Here is a 16,774-nt window from a genome sequence, read left to right as displayed (position 1 = left end):
TCTTATCCCAGAGTCTGCTTCCCAGAAAACCCAAACTATGACTGGGCCCAGGAGTGGTACAAAAAAGTAAGTAGTAAGATGGAATTTAGAAACTAGATCACGTATTACCAGACTAGCAAAGAACAATCCATTACTGGTGATAGGTGGAGCACAGACAGCCTTAACACAGAGGCCAATCATTCAATTGCTCAAACTTAAACCAGTGGCAGATTAAGAATAATAACTTAGAATGGAAAGGAATACTCCAGATGTTTAGTAACATATCTTTGAAAACTACAGGAGTAAGAGAAGTGTAAGAGGAAGGAGGAGAGGAAAAAAGGAGGTATCAGGAAATAAAATGGACCAAATTGACCAAAGATATGAAAAATTGTACTCTATATATGTAATATATGTAATGCATTCTACTGTCATGTATTTAAAAAAATAAAATCAATAAAGCTAAAAAAATTCAAGGCTTAAAGGAAAAAAATAAAATTGACCAAATTTTTATTATGTGCATATACAAATATGTCATAACATATCCCATTATTATGTATAATTATAATGCCTCCAGTTAAATTTGAAAAATTATGTAATATTGTATACATAAGAAGCATAAAAAAATAAAATAAGGCAACATTATTTGATGGTGATAAAAGTCAAAAGACTTTTTCAAATTGGGAGCAGAGAGGGATTGTGGCATGTTGTTAGTAACTGTCTTATCTAAGTAGTAATTGCCTTGATGCCATTGACTTTATAAAAGTTCATCTACCTGACTATGGACAATATATGCTTTTTCTGAATGTGTATAATATTTCAATAAAGAGTTCAGTAGATTTTTTAAGTATGAGGAAAACTGTAACTATTATGATACTAAAATTGCAGGCCCACTTAATGAAAGGCTAAGAAAGACAGAGGGTCTTCTTAGTTTCATATAAAGAGACTACCAGTTATGGAAGGTCTGCCAATTAGAAGGTCTGTTATTCGAAGGTCAAGGCCCTGAAGAAAAAGAACTGATACATGGAATGAGAACATCTAAATTGTTACCTGTGGAAATCTTGTCAAATTCTGAATTCCCAAAATTTCCTAAATCATCTGAAGCTATAGAAGTACATCATCCTATCTTCCTAAAAGCCCTCACCCTTTGCTTGAACACATCGCAGAGGCTTCTTTCCAGGAAGACCTGTGCCCTAGCTCAGAATCTGCTCACACTTCCCCTACTAACCACTGGGTCTAGCTTGTATGAGGTATCAGCCTAACTCATCCAGAGCTAGGACAGCTATGGAAAGAAAGATACTAAACCTCAAAGGATCTATAAGATCCAGAAAGCATATATTGGTAGGAGCTAAGGGAATATACAAAGTAGCAAGTGCAGAGGGGAGCTTGGCCAAGGTGGCTAGAACCATATTATTGAATTAGAGTGAATTTATTGATTTGAAAGTACTCTCCCAAGACGCAGGATTTATCCCTCCAACAAGAATGCCAAGAGATGGTGTAAATTTACTATTAGATGAATCTAGAAATTTGGGGAAATATGGCCGATGCCAAGTAAAGTCAAAATGCCAGAAATGCCATAGCAAGGAATTTTTAAAAATCTATGGATGTAAGCATGCTGGAATGAATATATCATTGAGTGCCAGAAAAGCTAACAGGTCATTGTAGCTACAAAAAAAAAAAAAAAAGCCAGAAGGTATGCCATTTATCAAAGCCATGAAGAATGTGATGGTGAAAGAGTCACTAGCCAGCCTCACTAAGAATGCAATGACTACTTCACAGGATAAAACTGATGGTAGAAGAAACTATGGACAATATATGGAATATATAGAATGATAGAGACACAGGACAATGGAAGCCAACTAGAGATACTTAACCACTGGAATCCAATCCAAGTACAGGATAATTACCATAATGAGTAGCAAGTCAAACAAAGTATCAGGCAAGGGAACTAACAGAATTATACAGATGTTTAACAAAACACAGCATCCCTAGAAGGAAAATACATATGCAGCCAAGAAGAGCATTACCTAACTTACATAATCAAAAAAAATGAAGGATAAATTATCAGGACATTAATGCCAGATGCTACGAAAAAAGTCACAACTCATCACTCAGTTTCTGGACTTGAGCCATTTCTGAAAACCAGAACTAATAATTACAAAGTTCTGGGACCCAAGAGATAGGATCCTCCGCAAGTGTATGTGAAAATCCCCAAGTTCTTCCTCGAATTACTTAGAGTAATTTCACTGGGTAACTGAATCCTAGAGGGAAAGACAATGCAAACATTTCAAGTACTGTTGAATACAGGTCTGAATCAATACTGATATTGAGAAATATGAAATGCTACCACTGCCTCTCTTTATAGCAGGGATACATGAAAATAAGGAAATAAATAGCATCTGGGAAAAGGTCTTGCTCAAAGTGGGTCTACTGGGGCATAGATTCACCCAGGAGTCATGTCTTCAGTCCCTGAATAAGTCATTGAAATACATATGCTTGGCAAATGGTCCTTGATTATCACAATGGAAACTGCTGGAAGTGCTATACCTGAGGCAATGTAATAAATTTTAAAATATTACATTCCAGAAAGAGTGGGTGACAGAAATTAATATCAGCTTAATGAACCTAAAGAATGCACCAGGACAAAAACTATCGAGTTTCCATTTACATAATTGGTCTGGGCCCGTGAAAACCAAACAAAGTCTAAAGGATAACAATTGCCCACTACCAAGTAATAGCCTAAAGTGCAGACACCACACAAGATACATACATTTGTTAGACCTGACTAACAAAGCCATTGAACTGTCAAATGAGTTGTTAATCTTATTATAAAACAAGAGTTGATAACAGTTTGAAAGTTCACATGGAATAGAAAATATTATACTTCACAATTTTGCCTCAGAATAATATTATTTCTCTCTCCTTTTGTCATAACAAAGATATCCAACTGAATAACTTACAAAATACTGTACCAGTATATACATTTGTGACAACATACTATTTGGACCAGGTGAGCAAGAATAATTAATGCAAGGGAGGATTTAAGACATACATGCTTCAAGGGGTAGAAGATTAAAACCTAAAAATATTCAGAGACTTTCCATATTGGTGAACTACTTAGGGGTCCAGTGGTCAAGAACATTCTGAACCATCTCATGTGAATTAAAACTCAAACTATTTTATCTCACAACTCCACTTACAAAGAAGGAAACAAACCATCTGGCAGGCCTCTTTGAGTTCTATGTAACTTTTGTTTTTCTTTTTCGGTCTTTTTAAGATTATCTTTATGTTGCCTAGGCTGAGTTTGAACTCTTGAACTCAAGTGATCTTCCCACTCAGATTCTCAAGTGCCAGGACTATAAGTACCTGCCTCTATACCCAGGTTCTCTTTGAGTTCTAAAAAGGCATCATATTCCACTCTTAAGAATACTATTCCAATCCCCACACTGGAAGACAGCAAAGGACTGTCATCTCTGACTAGATGGCAATGGAGGACAAGAGCACTGCTGAAGGTCCAGGCTACACTGCAAGCAATGCTATAGCTAGGGACATATGACCCAGTAGTCACTCCAGCTATTAGTAATATTACTGCTGGAAAAGGTAGCAAGTGAAATTTATGACAAGACCCAGTGAAAAGTCACCATACAGACTACACACATGTCAAAAACCATGCCATTTGGAGTAGAAAATTATACACCTCTATTCATCTACTGGACTCTGGAAGAGACAGAATGCCTGGCCACAGATAATCAAATGACCATTGTTCCGAGTTTTTCATCATGAGTTGGCTCTGACACCAATAAGAACTCAAGGTGGACATAGTATCCAAGATCAAGTATGATCAAGACCACAGGGTACAAGCAATCTACATAAGCAGGTAGTCCAAGCTCCATGTCATCCACCATTTCTGCACCAGTACCACTCCCTCATCTTATAGTTATGGCCATATGGGGAATCCATTCTGCTCTGATAACAGGAGGAAATGTAAATATGCCAGTTTTATATTTGGTTAAAAATTAAATGTCTTAAAAATCAATGTTAAATTAATTTAGCTTGTTGATATGTAGTCTATTCCCATTCTTACATTATGAAGTCTCCTACATTATTAGTCTCACTGCATACTCAATTCAAGGCTAAACAAACTAGAGTAAATTCTATATAGTTAATGACATCATGAAAATGGACAGAAATACCATTTCATACCAACAGAAAAGCCACAGAAAATAAATAAATAAAATATATTCTCTGGAATAAAGATTTTTCCCTAAATTCTATGCTACAAGGTATCAGTTTACAAACTATAAATAAATAAATAAATAAATAAATAAATAAATAAATAAATATATATATATATATATATATATATATATATATATATAAAAAATCAGGGTTACTATTCTCTCAAAACCAAATTTCAACAAATAATACTATATCATCAGAACTATTTACCCATGAGGCTGGCCACAATTACAAAAAGAACTCAAGTTGAAATTCAGATATTAGCTTAGCAATTGGACATAAAATAATACAGATAGAAAACTCATATTGATCGCCTAATTTTTCTACAAATTCTCATCTTTCCATAAAAATATGCATTTGTTATGCTCTACAGAAAAACCTTGAAAATTGTTAATATTCCATTTTAAATGCCAGATCATAAATTAATATTGTAAATTTATATTGTATAGCACATAAAACAGATTTTATGTACATGAGTCTAAAACGCTCATATTTCAAACTCTTGTACTTAAAATGAAATGGATATAAAAAATATTAACCATTTCAACTCGTTTGTAATAGAAGAGTAAACTTTCTGAATATTGCCCAAAGTTTTTTTCCATTGTCCCTTAAATGATGGTACTTCACTAAGATTTTGTTTATCTTCTCCTGTAGGTCAAAACTTCTTTCAACATTCTAAATGTGCACAATGCCCCCTAGGATATCTCATAAATACTTATAGCATCCCCTCAGGATTTTTTTCCCTGGCTTTCATTCAATAAACATTCAAGGATTTTCCTACTCTCTGGCAGGAAAGGTTGGCAATACTATTTGACTCCCAATCCTAACTGAAATCAGTTTACAGTGTTTTAAAAGACAATGATATTTCCTGTTGGCTTCAATAGCCTTGATATAAAAATTATAATTGTAAGTTTCATGAAAATAAATAATAACTGAATACCTAGAATAAATTCTACTTGGTCATAGTTTATTATACTTTTGCAACATGTTGGACTCTATTTATTAATATTATATTTGAAATATTTGAGTTTAAATATACTACCATATTCTCCGGCCTTTCCCCCGCCCAGGGGTTTCATTAAAACCTTTAAAAAATTCCCTTTCAGTGTATGTTTTCTTTCAAAAATCTTTATAAATTTTTTTGTTTCCCAACCAATCTCTCAAAATGCTTAGAGATTTGTTAAAGATAGAAATTCATTGTTTAGAGGCTGGGGTTGTGGCTCAGCAGTAGAGCACTCACCTAGCAAGTGTGCACCCTGGGTGCGAACCTCATCACCACATAAAAATAAATAAAGATATTGTGTCCAACTACAACAACAATAAATAAATAAATATTTTTTTAAAAAGAGATTCATTGCTTATTATTAATTTCTTTCTCCTTGATTTTCTACCTTGATCATTATTTCTATTTTGTGGGAGGGAGCAGGCATAATAAAATCCAAATGGATGTTAAATCTAGTGATAAAAAATATTTTTGAGTTTTTCATTCTATTAATAAATATTATATGTCATCATCCCAATTAAAAGATCATTCAAATTTTTCCTGTTAGATCAGGAAAAACTAACATGATAGTATAGTGGTAGGCTCAAAACACTTTGAGTTAATTTATTTTTTTATTTTTTGCATACATGACAATAGTGGAATGCATTACACTCATTATTACCTATTTATAGCACAAGTTTTCGTAACTCTGAATATAAAGTATGTTCGAATCAAATTATGCCATTATACATGTACTTTTTTTGCATTACATTCTTAATACACATACATACCACAATTTTTCATATCTCTGTTTGTATATAAGGTATGTTGACACCAAATTCAAATCTTCATACATATATTTTGAACACTTTGAACTTAGACTTCACTTCATATTCTGAATATGCCTATATGACTATATGACTTTGGATTTAACCATGGTAAATAACACTGTCTTCCCTATGAATTGAATTTAATAATACACATGCTAGATAGTTAAGAATTACATTATAAAGCATGTATAAAGTACCAAGCACTATATAAAACCTTACACAGATAGTTCTCCCCTTTGTCAAAATGAAAAAAATCACTCTTTTAAAAAAAAATTATTGGCTTGGTTTAAAAAAAAAAAAAATCTACTACCCAGAGGGAAAAAAATAACACCTTGAACAAAGGATACAGCTTAAAATAGTCAGTGGTTGGCTACTTCAGGGGGAGAAAAAAAATGTGTGAATGATTTTAAGGGTTTTCCTAAAATAATACAAAATTATTTTAGGTGGTCAGGCAAGTGACAACCAATTTCAATCAAGGAAGAGTCCTAAAAACACATAAATGCATAGATAAATATCAACAGAAAGAGAAACTAATGAAATAACCTTCAAAAAACAAAAATAATTATAAACATAAAGCGTAAGCAAGCTGGAAATTTGATCATTTTGTTGGATTATTCTAAAAATTGAAAATTTAATTTGAATATGATTTTGCTATGAAAATTATATGCCTTACAAAACTGTATCCATTCTATACACCTACATACATGTCACTCCACAGGGTTCATACAAAATCATGTATGCTATCCTTCATAAATGAATTGATTTTTTAAGGGTAATGGAACTATGACTGCATTATATTATAAAGTGGCTAAGCATATACATTATTCTGAATTACCAATTAAAATTATATTCCTTCACATACAGAATTACTTTTCAGCTTTTATTAACTTTGTTTTTAAATAAACATCTACCAAGAAATTAATATCATAAGTAAAACCTTCATGTACAGGAAATTTATTTTTAAACGCCATTATTAATTCAATCTGGTTTGAAGTGTCAGCTAGTCTTCTTTCTGCAAGATATATTTCTCATACAAATCTTATCCTTGCCTGAATCTGAAATAATCTAACTCAGGAAATTATATTTTCATGTTTCTGTTATCTTGTATTATCTTCCTAAAGAAAAATATATTAATAAGCTATTTTTCATCTTGTTTAGAATTCTATCTGACTTCTGAATAGAAGACTATCTTTAGTAAAAAGATCTCTTTAATCTTAAAAAGAGTATCATGGTGGCTTTCTGAAAACAATAATAATACCAACAATAACAACAAAAATAAATATCTTTTTCATATTCTAAAATTTTACTTGATGCTAGATTTACAAATAAGAACATTAAGTATGTATTGTGTTATATGTTACAGTTGATCCAGACTCATTCACTAACTCTGGTTCTATTATTAGCTGTATTTCAGTTACTTTTTGAAAACAGATGTCCAGGACCTAATATCAAAGAATCTGATTATATAGTTCAGGTGTTTATTTCCCAACAACTTTCACTGAAATGCCTAGGTATAGCCATGTCTGAAAATCACTAACATATACCCTCTACATCTATCATGCATAATAAAATGAGAACAGTGAAGGCAAGGTCATATCTTAAAGATTAATGATACTAATAGTATATAACTGATTAGAGTCCTAAAGTTGAAATTGTACATTTTAGAGCAGAAAAATTAGAATTGGCCCAAATATTCCTGTTCATTTAAAAATCATATAACAATGCAAGCCACTAAGTCATCAGGTGCATTACAGTTAAATATACTAAAAAGTCCTAGCATACCATACTGAAGAGAAAAATAAGCAACATATTTTTTCAAAACAGATCCATTTTCTATTTGGTTCACTTTGTGATGCTTCTTATCCATTTCCACAAAACCTACTCCATAAGGAAATAATTATTGTGAAAGACATTTTTTAATGTATGAAAAATAATTTTCTCAAGAAAATATTCCCAACACTGGGTGCTACCATCCTAGGAAGACAAACACAAGCTATATGGGGGAAGTTTACTGGGAAATATATATGAATCATCAAATAAGATTAAAAAAACTTTCACTCTATGTTGAATTACATGGCTGCCTTTTGTGTTTTTGTTGTCAATATTATTAGCTCGGGGCCAAAAAAAAAATCCTATGTTAAAATATAAAACTGTTTAAAATATGCCATCCTTCCTCTTGTCTGAACAGTTTGTTTAAAAAATACAATTGATATTTTCTTCTATCTACAGCATTAAAAATCAAACATTAATAAATATAGGGTGTCTTATAATATATGTGGAATTAAAAACATACAATGGACCAAATCAATAAGCATAGTGTAGTTGAATAGGAAGACTAGCACAAGTTTCAGGAGTTACAAAAGGCTAATCTATCACTTAGGACCTATATAATTTCAGATAAGTTTCTGTTACTCTTGTCTGTTTAATATTCTGAGGACAATAACATCTTGTTACATGGTTAGAAATATTACAGATTTCTGTATATAATTCTCTTGGCATAGTATCTCACACTCTGCTAACAAGGAATTTAATAAAAACAGTACTAATTAGAATAATGATAATCTAACCTCTTTCTTCCTCTCTTTTATGAAACAAAACCCTCTAATATTTCTTTACCTTAGTAAGATTTTTTGACACATAAGACCTAAGATATAATCTTCAACAATATAAAAGAAATAAAAATAAATCCCCAATATGTCAGCTACCAAGTAGCTCAATATTAAATACTTCATCAAAGTAGAGACAGTGTGTGGAAGCTCCTTGAAAAATCTTTTACAAGTTTGAAGTCCCACTGGGTGGATTTTTAACAATAACAACATTCTAAACTTTTCCTAATATTTTCCCCTAGAAGAAAAATGAACGAACAAATAAATAAAGTTTTAATCTTCCTCCAGAAAAATAATCTATCTCATTACCATTGCCAGAATAGTATACTGATAGCCTCAGTGTGTCAAGAATAAACCATAACAAGGTCACTGCCAGCCTGGATTCAGTGTTTCATCTGAACCGCTTTGCTGGATGCCAGATACTAATTTATGAGGCTTCTAAATGCTGAGACAGTCTCATGTTCATCATTAGTCACCATGTCAAATTATTATTTCAAAAAGGTTAAGGTTATCCAAGCATGCTGGTATGCACCTATAATCCCAGTTATCCCAGAAGCTGATACAGGAGGATAACAAGTTTGAGGCAAGCACTGACAGTTTAGTGAGATCCTTCCTACCTCAAAATAATATAAAAAGAGCTGGGAACTTAGCTCAGTGGTGGCACACTTGCCTAACATGCATAAGGTCCTGGGGTCAATTCCCAGTACCACTCCAAAAAAAAAAAAAAAAAGGAAAAGATTTAATTATTTAGGATCAAATGATTAATCACAGACCAATGCTCACAGTTTTATATACTTAACTTTATTACTGGTAATCTCCTACAAAACAAATTTACAACACAACAAATATCAATGTGCCTAATTAATAGTCACAAATTTCTTATATGCTGCCACTTGGAATAATTTATCAAAGCAGACTATGCTTAAGAGCAAATGTATATTTCTAGCACTTATTCAATGTGCTATTTTTTTGGTCTCCTTTATTTTTATTTATCAAAATGTTTCCTGATATTCTCAATTTGGTATACAACATTATGCCATCCTGGAAGGTTCTCTTAAGTAATGCTAAATATATTTTAAATATCAGCTACATTTTCTCAATAATATAATACACAGAGAAGGAATGATGTCATTACAATGAGCTCCTGGATAGCTAAATTTAGTATTTCAATAAATGAATACATTTAAATATTCAGAAATCAACAGGACAGTAGCATAATTTAAATTAAATGGAAAATATAAATGTACTTTATTTCTGAATCTCTGGGGGAAAACCTTATTTAGTTCTTCTATTCCGAGGTTTGTTATACATTTTCATTTTGTCTCATAATCTTACTTCTTTAGCTATACCTTCTCCATACTCCTTTATCTAGTTCTATCAGATTCCTATGTTTAGTATCTGGAGGTTTGTTATACATTTTCATTTTGTCTCATAATCTTACTTCTTTAGCTATACCTTCTCCATACTCCTTTATCTAGTTCTATCAGATTCCTATGTTTAGTATCTGGAATATTTAATATAAATTCAGTTTTTCTCATTCCTACTAAATCTAAAATGTATGCATTCCTACTATTCGAAATTTACATAATTTGACAGCATTCCATATCTTATCCATTATCAAAATTAATAGAATAATAAACACAATAGACTGATACAGTATTCACATAGGGAGGGATACATTATATATATAAAAGCCTTCAAAAAGGACATTCAAAGCTGGATTTCACTATTTTCTGTATCCACCACTAACTCACTCCACTACTTCTGTTCCCTTGGCTCTACACCAATACTATTATGCTGCAATTAGAGAGAATGCCATTCATAATTTATCACTGAATTTACCTCTAAAATGACATATAAACATGCTGTCAAATGTATTTGAGAATATTTATGGGGAAATTTTCTGATATTTCCTACTTTATACAATCCTAACAGATACATACCTATGTCATATGCCAGGAAATCGGCAGAAAAACATTTTGCACCGTTACTCAAGGAAGTGTCATTATGGGTATTTCCTCCAAAAATAAGCATAGCTCCATTGATAAGAACAGCTGAATGAAGATATCTGGCAAACCCACTTTCTTTCAAAATAGTCCTACAGAATAAAATTTAAAAATGTATTACAAAAGATAAAGAGACCTCCCTGATTATATATATAAATTATATAAAGGGTTGAATTTGCATATAGAATTTTTCCTGGAATTGTGGAAAAAACAAGGCTTTCTTAACCATTTATAAATGACCACTTAAGCTTCAATATTTTTTTTAAAAATTGCATATTCTCAGTATCATAAAATGCTTTTCAAACAAGTATCAAACAGAATTGTTAAAACTCAATTCGTTTTTGAATTATCTTTTCATTTATAAAGGTAGGAAACAAGTCTTCTTTAACTAAAGGCCCAAAACATCATAATTTTTAAAAATTTTTATTGGTGCATTATAACTATACATAATAGTGGGATTCACTGTGATATGCACATTGTGATATATACATGCACATAACATAATTTGGTGAATTTCATTTCCCAGTATCCCCCCTTTCCCTTCCCTCCTCCCCCTCCCTGACCCCCATTCTCTATACTACTGATCTCCTTTCTAATTTCATGATATCCCTTTTATTATTTATTTATTCTTTCTAGCTTCCACATGAGAGAAAATGTATGACCCTTGATTCTCATTTATTTCACTTACATGCAAAACATCATTGCTTTTAAATACTAAAATAAGTAAAAAGTTAACCATAGTAAACTTACTAAAAATTCTATTTGGTTGAAATTATAGAACTCATATGGACCCCTAAATAAACTTTTTATTTAAATATAACATGCTACAAAAGTGCAGATATCATAAGTCTAAGATTCAGTGAACTTTCACAAGATGAACACAACTAAGTAATCAGCAATAGATAAAAAAATGAAACCAAACATTACTACTATTCCAATTCTAAGAGCATAGATTTGCTTTGCTGTTTTTGTATGTTACACAAATGGAACACATATATTATACTCATTTGTGTGTACATTCTTTTGCTCAAGATTATTTTGGGACACATCTACACTTTTGTGTGTACCTAAAAATTAAAATTACAATGCATTTTTGAGAAATGGTAAATATTCAGGTTTTTTAATTAAAATGTAATTGAAAGTACTATGAATATATGCTCACAATTATTTTTTTATTGGTTGTTCACAACATTACAAAGCTCTTGACATATCATATTTCAAACATTAGAATCAAGTGGGTTATGAACTCCCATTTTTACCCCAAATACAGATTGCAGAATCACATCGGTTACACATCCACATTTTTACATACTGCCATATTAGTGACTGTTGTATTCTGCTACCTTTCCTATCCTCTACTATCCCCCCTCCCCTCCCCTCCCATCTTCTCTCTCTACCCCATCTACTGTAATTCATTTCCCTCCATGTTTGTTATCCCATTCCCCTCACAACCTCTTATATGTAATTTACAATTGCTAGACTGTGGAATCAACCCAGATGCCCTTCAATAGATGAATGGATAAAAAAAATGTGGCATCTATACACCATGGAGTATTACGCAGCACTAAAAAATGACAAAATCATGGAATTTGCAGGGAAATGGATGGCACTAGAGCAGATTATGCTCAGTGAAGCTAGCCAATCCCTAAAAAACAAATACCAAATGTCTTCTTTGATATAATGAGAGCAACTAAGAACAGAGCAGGGAGGAAGAGCAGGAAGAAAAGATTAACATTAAACAGAGACATGAGGTGGGAGGGAAAGGGAGAAAAAAAGGGAAATTGCATGGAAATTGAGGGAGACCCTCATTGTTATACAAAATTACATATGCTCACAATTATAATTTCTCTGAATGAATATATAATATAGGCAAATGATAATAAGAATTAATATTTTATAACTACCATGAATAAACACCTGGCACAAACAAATATGTATAGTATATATAGTTAGTACTATATAAGTAGTATCTCTAAAATTGTGGATTATAATGCTATTTTAATACTTTAAAATGTAAGGGTGGGGCTGGGGCTGTAGCTCAGCGGTAGCACACTTGCCTAGCATGTGTGAGGCACTGGGTTCGATTCTCAGCACCAGATATAAAGAAATAAATAAAATAAAGGTCTATCAACAATTTAAAAAAATTTTTTTTTAAATGTAAGGGTGACTTTCAGAATGACAATAGGAGGCTTTTCTCAAACACCTTCCCAGGGGAAAGAACTATAATTAGCAGTTAGTTTTAATATATATTATACATATATATTATATATTCATAGAAGCTAAAGCTAACACTAGTTACGTGTGTGTGTGTGTATATCACTAGTTACATGTATATATATATATATATAAATGTAAGATCTCAGAAAATTTTAAGTAAAAGAGTAATAATTAAAGAATTTTTATTCAAGAACGGCTACTAAATTTTGGTAAGAATATTAACAGTGTATGGCATCAAATCCATTACATATTCCATTACTTGCCCTCCTCCTCGCCCTAGACCACACACAGTCAGTTCAGAATGACAGAATTTCTACCTCAAAAAGGAAAAACAAAAAGCTTCTTCACTCCTTAGCTTCTAGTTCAGGCCAATGATGTCTTACAGAGTGTATTAGGCTACCAGCATTTTTCATGCCCTCCAGCTCTGGGTTACAGAAGCTCTACTGCAGGAAAAAGCATGAAAAATCTGGATACTCTTACCCTACCCAGGCTGGATTCATAGGTGTTACCTACCTACTAGGCACAGCAGGCCAAGAACAATAATGTTTAATCCTACCTCACTGAAAAGGCAGAGGTTCAAAGCCAGACAAGACAAGTTTAGAATACCACAGGCCACAATCCCCATGTAACTGCCTGCACAGGAAGCAGTGAGTGATACTATCCAATGGGAACCAGGCCACTAAGTTCACCTACCTACAACCCCAGAGTTTCAGCACACAGGTTTTGCTTAGGAAGAGAAGCACACTAAGAAGATAAGGAACTCTAAAGCTCTCCTAAAGGAATTGACTTCATTTAAAATAGAGGATGGAAAAACTCAAAGACTAATTGCAGACTCAAAACCAATGGAGATTTTGCTTATACGCAATTAAGACTAGTATTAGCTTCACAGACAGTGAGCTAAACTGCAAACCAGACGTAAGTTTAACAGAGAGAACCAGGGGAAGGGACAGCTAATAAAAGCCCTCCTATGGTCAGAACAGACCTCCAACAGGACCCTATAAAGTTCTCTAATTGAATTCTATTAAGCTTTTTAAGTCCCACAGCCTTGCTAAAAACAATAGAACAATCAGTCAGCAATTGGTGGAGGCTAACAGCCGGATGTGATAACAACAGAAGCAGAGCTTTAGAGAGCTTAGAGAAAAAAACAGAGCCTTGCTGAAATTACTATCATCCGAGGGTGAAAGTGTGTCTCCACACACTCTGAGGAACAACATTGGAATATGCACATGGAGGAGGAAACAAATTTCACTACAAGAGTCCAGCCAAATGACTTAATAAATAAAATAGCAGTGGTCCTGGAAAAGGCAAAGGAATTAGGTTCCAGTGTGACTACAATAAATTATCTAAAATACCTGGTTTTCAGGAAAAATTACAATATACAAAGAAACAGAAAAGTGTGACCCATAATAGTAAAGGAAATGTAGGCAAGACAAATTGCATTTGAAAACTTCAAAGTACTTATTAGAAATAAGCTCTTACAGGTAAATAAAACAGTGTTTAAAGAATAAAAATATGACAATGTCTTATAAAGTATCATATTATGTCAAAATTAAGAAAAAATGGAAATTTTTGAACTGCAAAATATAATAATTGAAATTGAAAATTTTATTAGAGGAGTGATTGACACTCCCATCAGCAGGCAGAAGAATCAGTAAATTTGAAGATAGATCAATAGATTGTACAATATTAAGAACAGAGAGGAAAATGAACAGAACCTCTAAAAAATGTACAACACCATTAAATACACTGTTCTGATGGGAATACCAATACAGAGAAGAGGGAGAAGAAAGTTGAAAAGTTTTGTTGTTGTTATTATTGTTGTTTTCAAAACAAAGCATAACAAATGCTGACAAGGATGTGCAGAAAAAGAAATTCTCAACCACTGTTAGTGGGAATGTAAGTGAGTATGACCATTATGGAGAACAGTATGGAGGCTCCAAAAAACTAAAAATAGATCTACTATATGATCCAACTATTTCACATCTCCATATATACAGAAAGGACATGAAATCAACATACCTAAGCAATATCTGCAAGCCCATATTTATTGCAACTCCAGTTACAATAGCTAAGATATGGAATCACCCTCATAGCCATCAATGAATGAACAGATAAAGGAAACTTGGTATATACACACAATTAAGTATTATTCATCCATAAAGAAGAATAAAATCCTGTCATTTACAGCAAAATGAATGGAAGTAGAGAATATTATGTTAAGTGAAATAAGTCAGGCACATAAAGAGAAGTGTCAGTATCTCTCGTGTGTAAAGGTTAAAAAAAAGTTCAGCTGAGTAGAAAACAATGATTACTAGAAGTTTGGATGTGGGAAAAGGCTGTATTTGATCTATGCTGTATGCACTATGCTGTATGCATTTTCTGGAATCTCACATGGAACTTCATTAATATACAATCAATACATGTTAACAAAAAAATTTAAAAATAATAATGGCTAACAACTTCAAAATTTCATGAAAAAACATTAATCCACACATTCAAGAAACTAAGCAAACTCCAAGTAGAAAAAAAAAGACATAAAAATACATACTCAAATACATAATGGTAAAATGTTGTAAGAGAAAATTCCTGAAATCAGCAGAGAAAACTGACTATGCACACAAGGGAACCCTAATGAGATGAACAGCTGACTTTTTTTTTTATTTTTTTTTTGCTGGCAGTGGGTGTTACTGGGGATTGAACTCAGGGGCACTCAACCACTGAACCATATCCCCAGCCCTATTTTGTATTATTTAGAGACAAGGTCTCACTGAGGTGCTTAGCTCCTCTCTTTTGCTGAGGCTGGGTTTGAACTCACGATCTTCCTGCATCAGCCTCCTAAACCAATGGGATTACAGACATGCTCCACCATGCCTGGCAACAGCTGACTTCTAATCAGAAACAATAAAGGCCTGAAAACAATGGAATGACATATTCAAAGTACTGAATTAAAAAAAAATGTCAACCAAGAATCTTACATACACAAAAGTGTCTTTCAAATGTGACTAAAAAATAAAGACACTGCCATATTGACAAAAACTAACAAATTTGTTGGTAGATCAACCTTACAAGATACAAAATGAAGTTTATTCAGTCTTATAATTATTTAAACCTAGAATGCTAGCTAAGGCAACTATAAACCAAATTACAAATGCATATTTCTCCAACTATCTTTTTCTAATAAATTTGAAAAGCAATTTATATAAGAAAAATACATATGTAATTGGATTGTTGGGGGCTAAAAGATATAGAAATATATTTCACAAAGAGATAAACTGAATAAAAGCTCCTCTGAAGTAAAGAAATAATACCAAGACCTGAGGATACCTCAAGATAGTATACTTTGCATACACGAGGTTCTAGGTTCAATCCACAGCACACACATACACACAGAAAAAAAAGAGAAAAAAGAAAAAAAACTACTACACAAAATTATTCAATAACAATGATTTCCCTTTCACTCGTCCTATAATCTAATACTTCTATATTCTTTTTTTTTTTTTTTTTTTAAAAACTTTTTAATATTTTTTATTTTTTAGTTCTCGGCGGACACAACATCTTTGTTGGTATGTGGTGCTGAGGATCGAACCCGGGCCGCACGCATGCCAGGCAAGCGTGCTACCGCTTGAGCCACATCCCCAGCCCTAATACTTCTATATTCTCACATCATAATCTACCCCTCTCCCTATTCTCTCTCTGTCCACCATTAGAAACTGTAAACCCTTATGCAAATCTACTGGCTATATGGTAAAAGATAACCAAACTCATCATTTCTGTTTATAGTTGACATTTAAAAAACCTTTAAATATATACTTGTTTTTCTTTGTATTTTTAGCTTCTTTAAAAGATAAGTCACAATACATAGTTGAGTTTGTAACATGTATTCATACTATATATATAACAACAATACCACCAAGGAAG

General features: G+C 32.6%; 1 protein-coding gene across 1 annotated transcript in view; it reads right to left on the bottom strand.

Moving 5' to 3' along the window:
* Positions 1-16,774, bottom strand: part of ATRNL1 (attractin like 1) — a 716,619-nt gene that overhangs the window by 590,695 nt on the left and 109,150 nt on the right. Inside the window, exon 10 of the mRNA XM_081268108.1 lies at positions 10,577-10,731. Coding sequence (XP_081124234.1) covers positions 10,577-10,731 — 155 coding nt within the window. The remainder of the gene's footprint in view (positions 1-10,576; positions 10,732-16,774) is intronic.

This window comes from Spermophilus citellus (genome assembly GCF_964194105.1).
Source record: "Spermophilus citellus genome assembly, chromosome: 15".
NCBI classification, from domain to species: domain Eukaryota; kingdom Metazoa; phylum Chordata; class Mammalia; order Rodentia; family Sciuridae; genus Spermophilus; species Spermophilus citellus.
The sequence above is the reverse complement of the archived record's forward strand: the minus strand, read 5'-3'. Positions and strand labels throughout refer to the sequence as shown.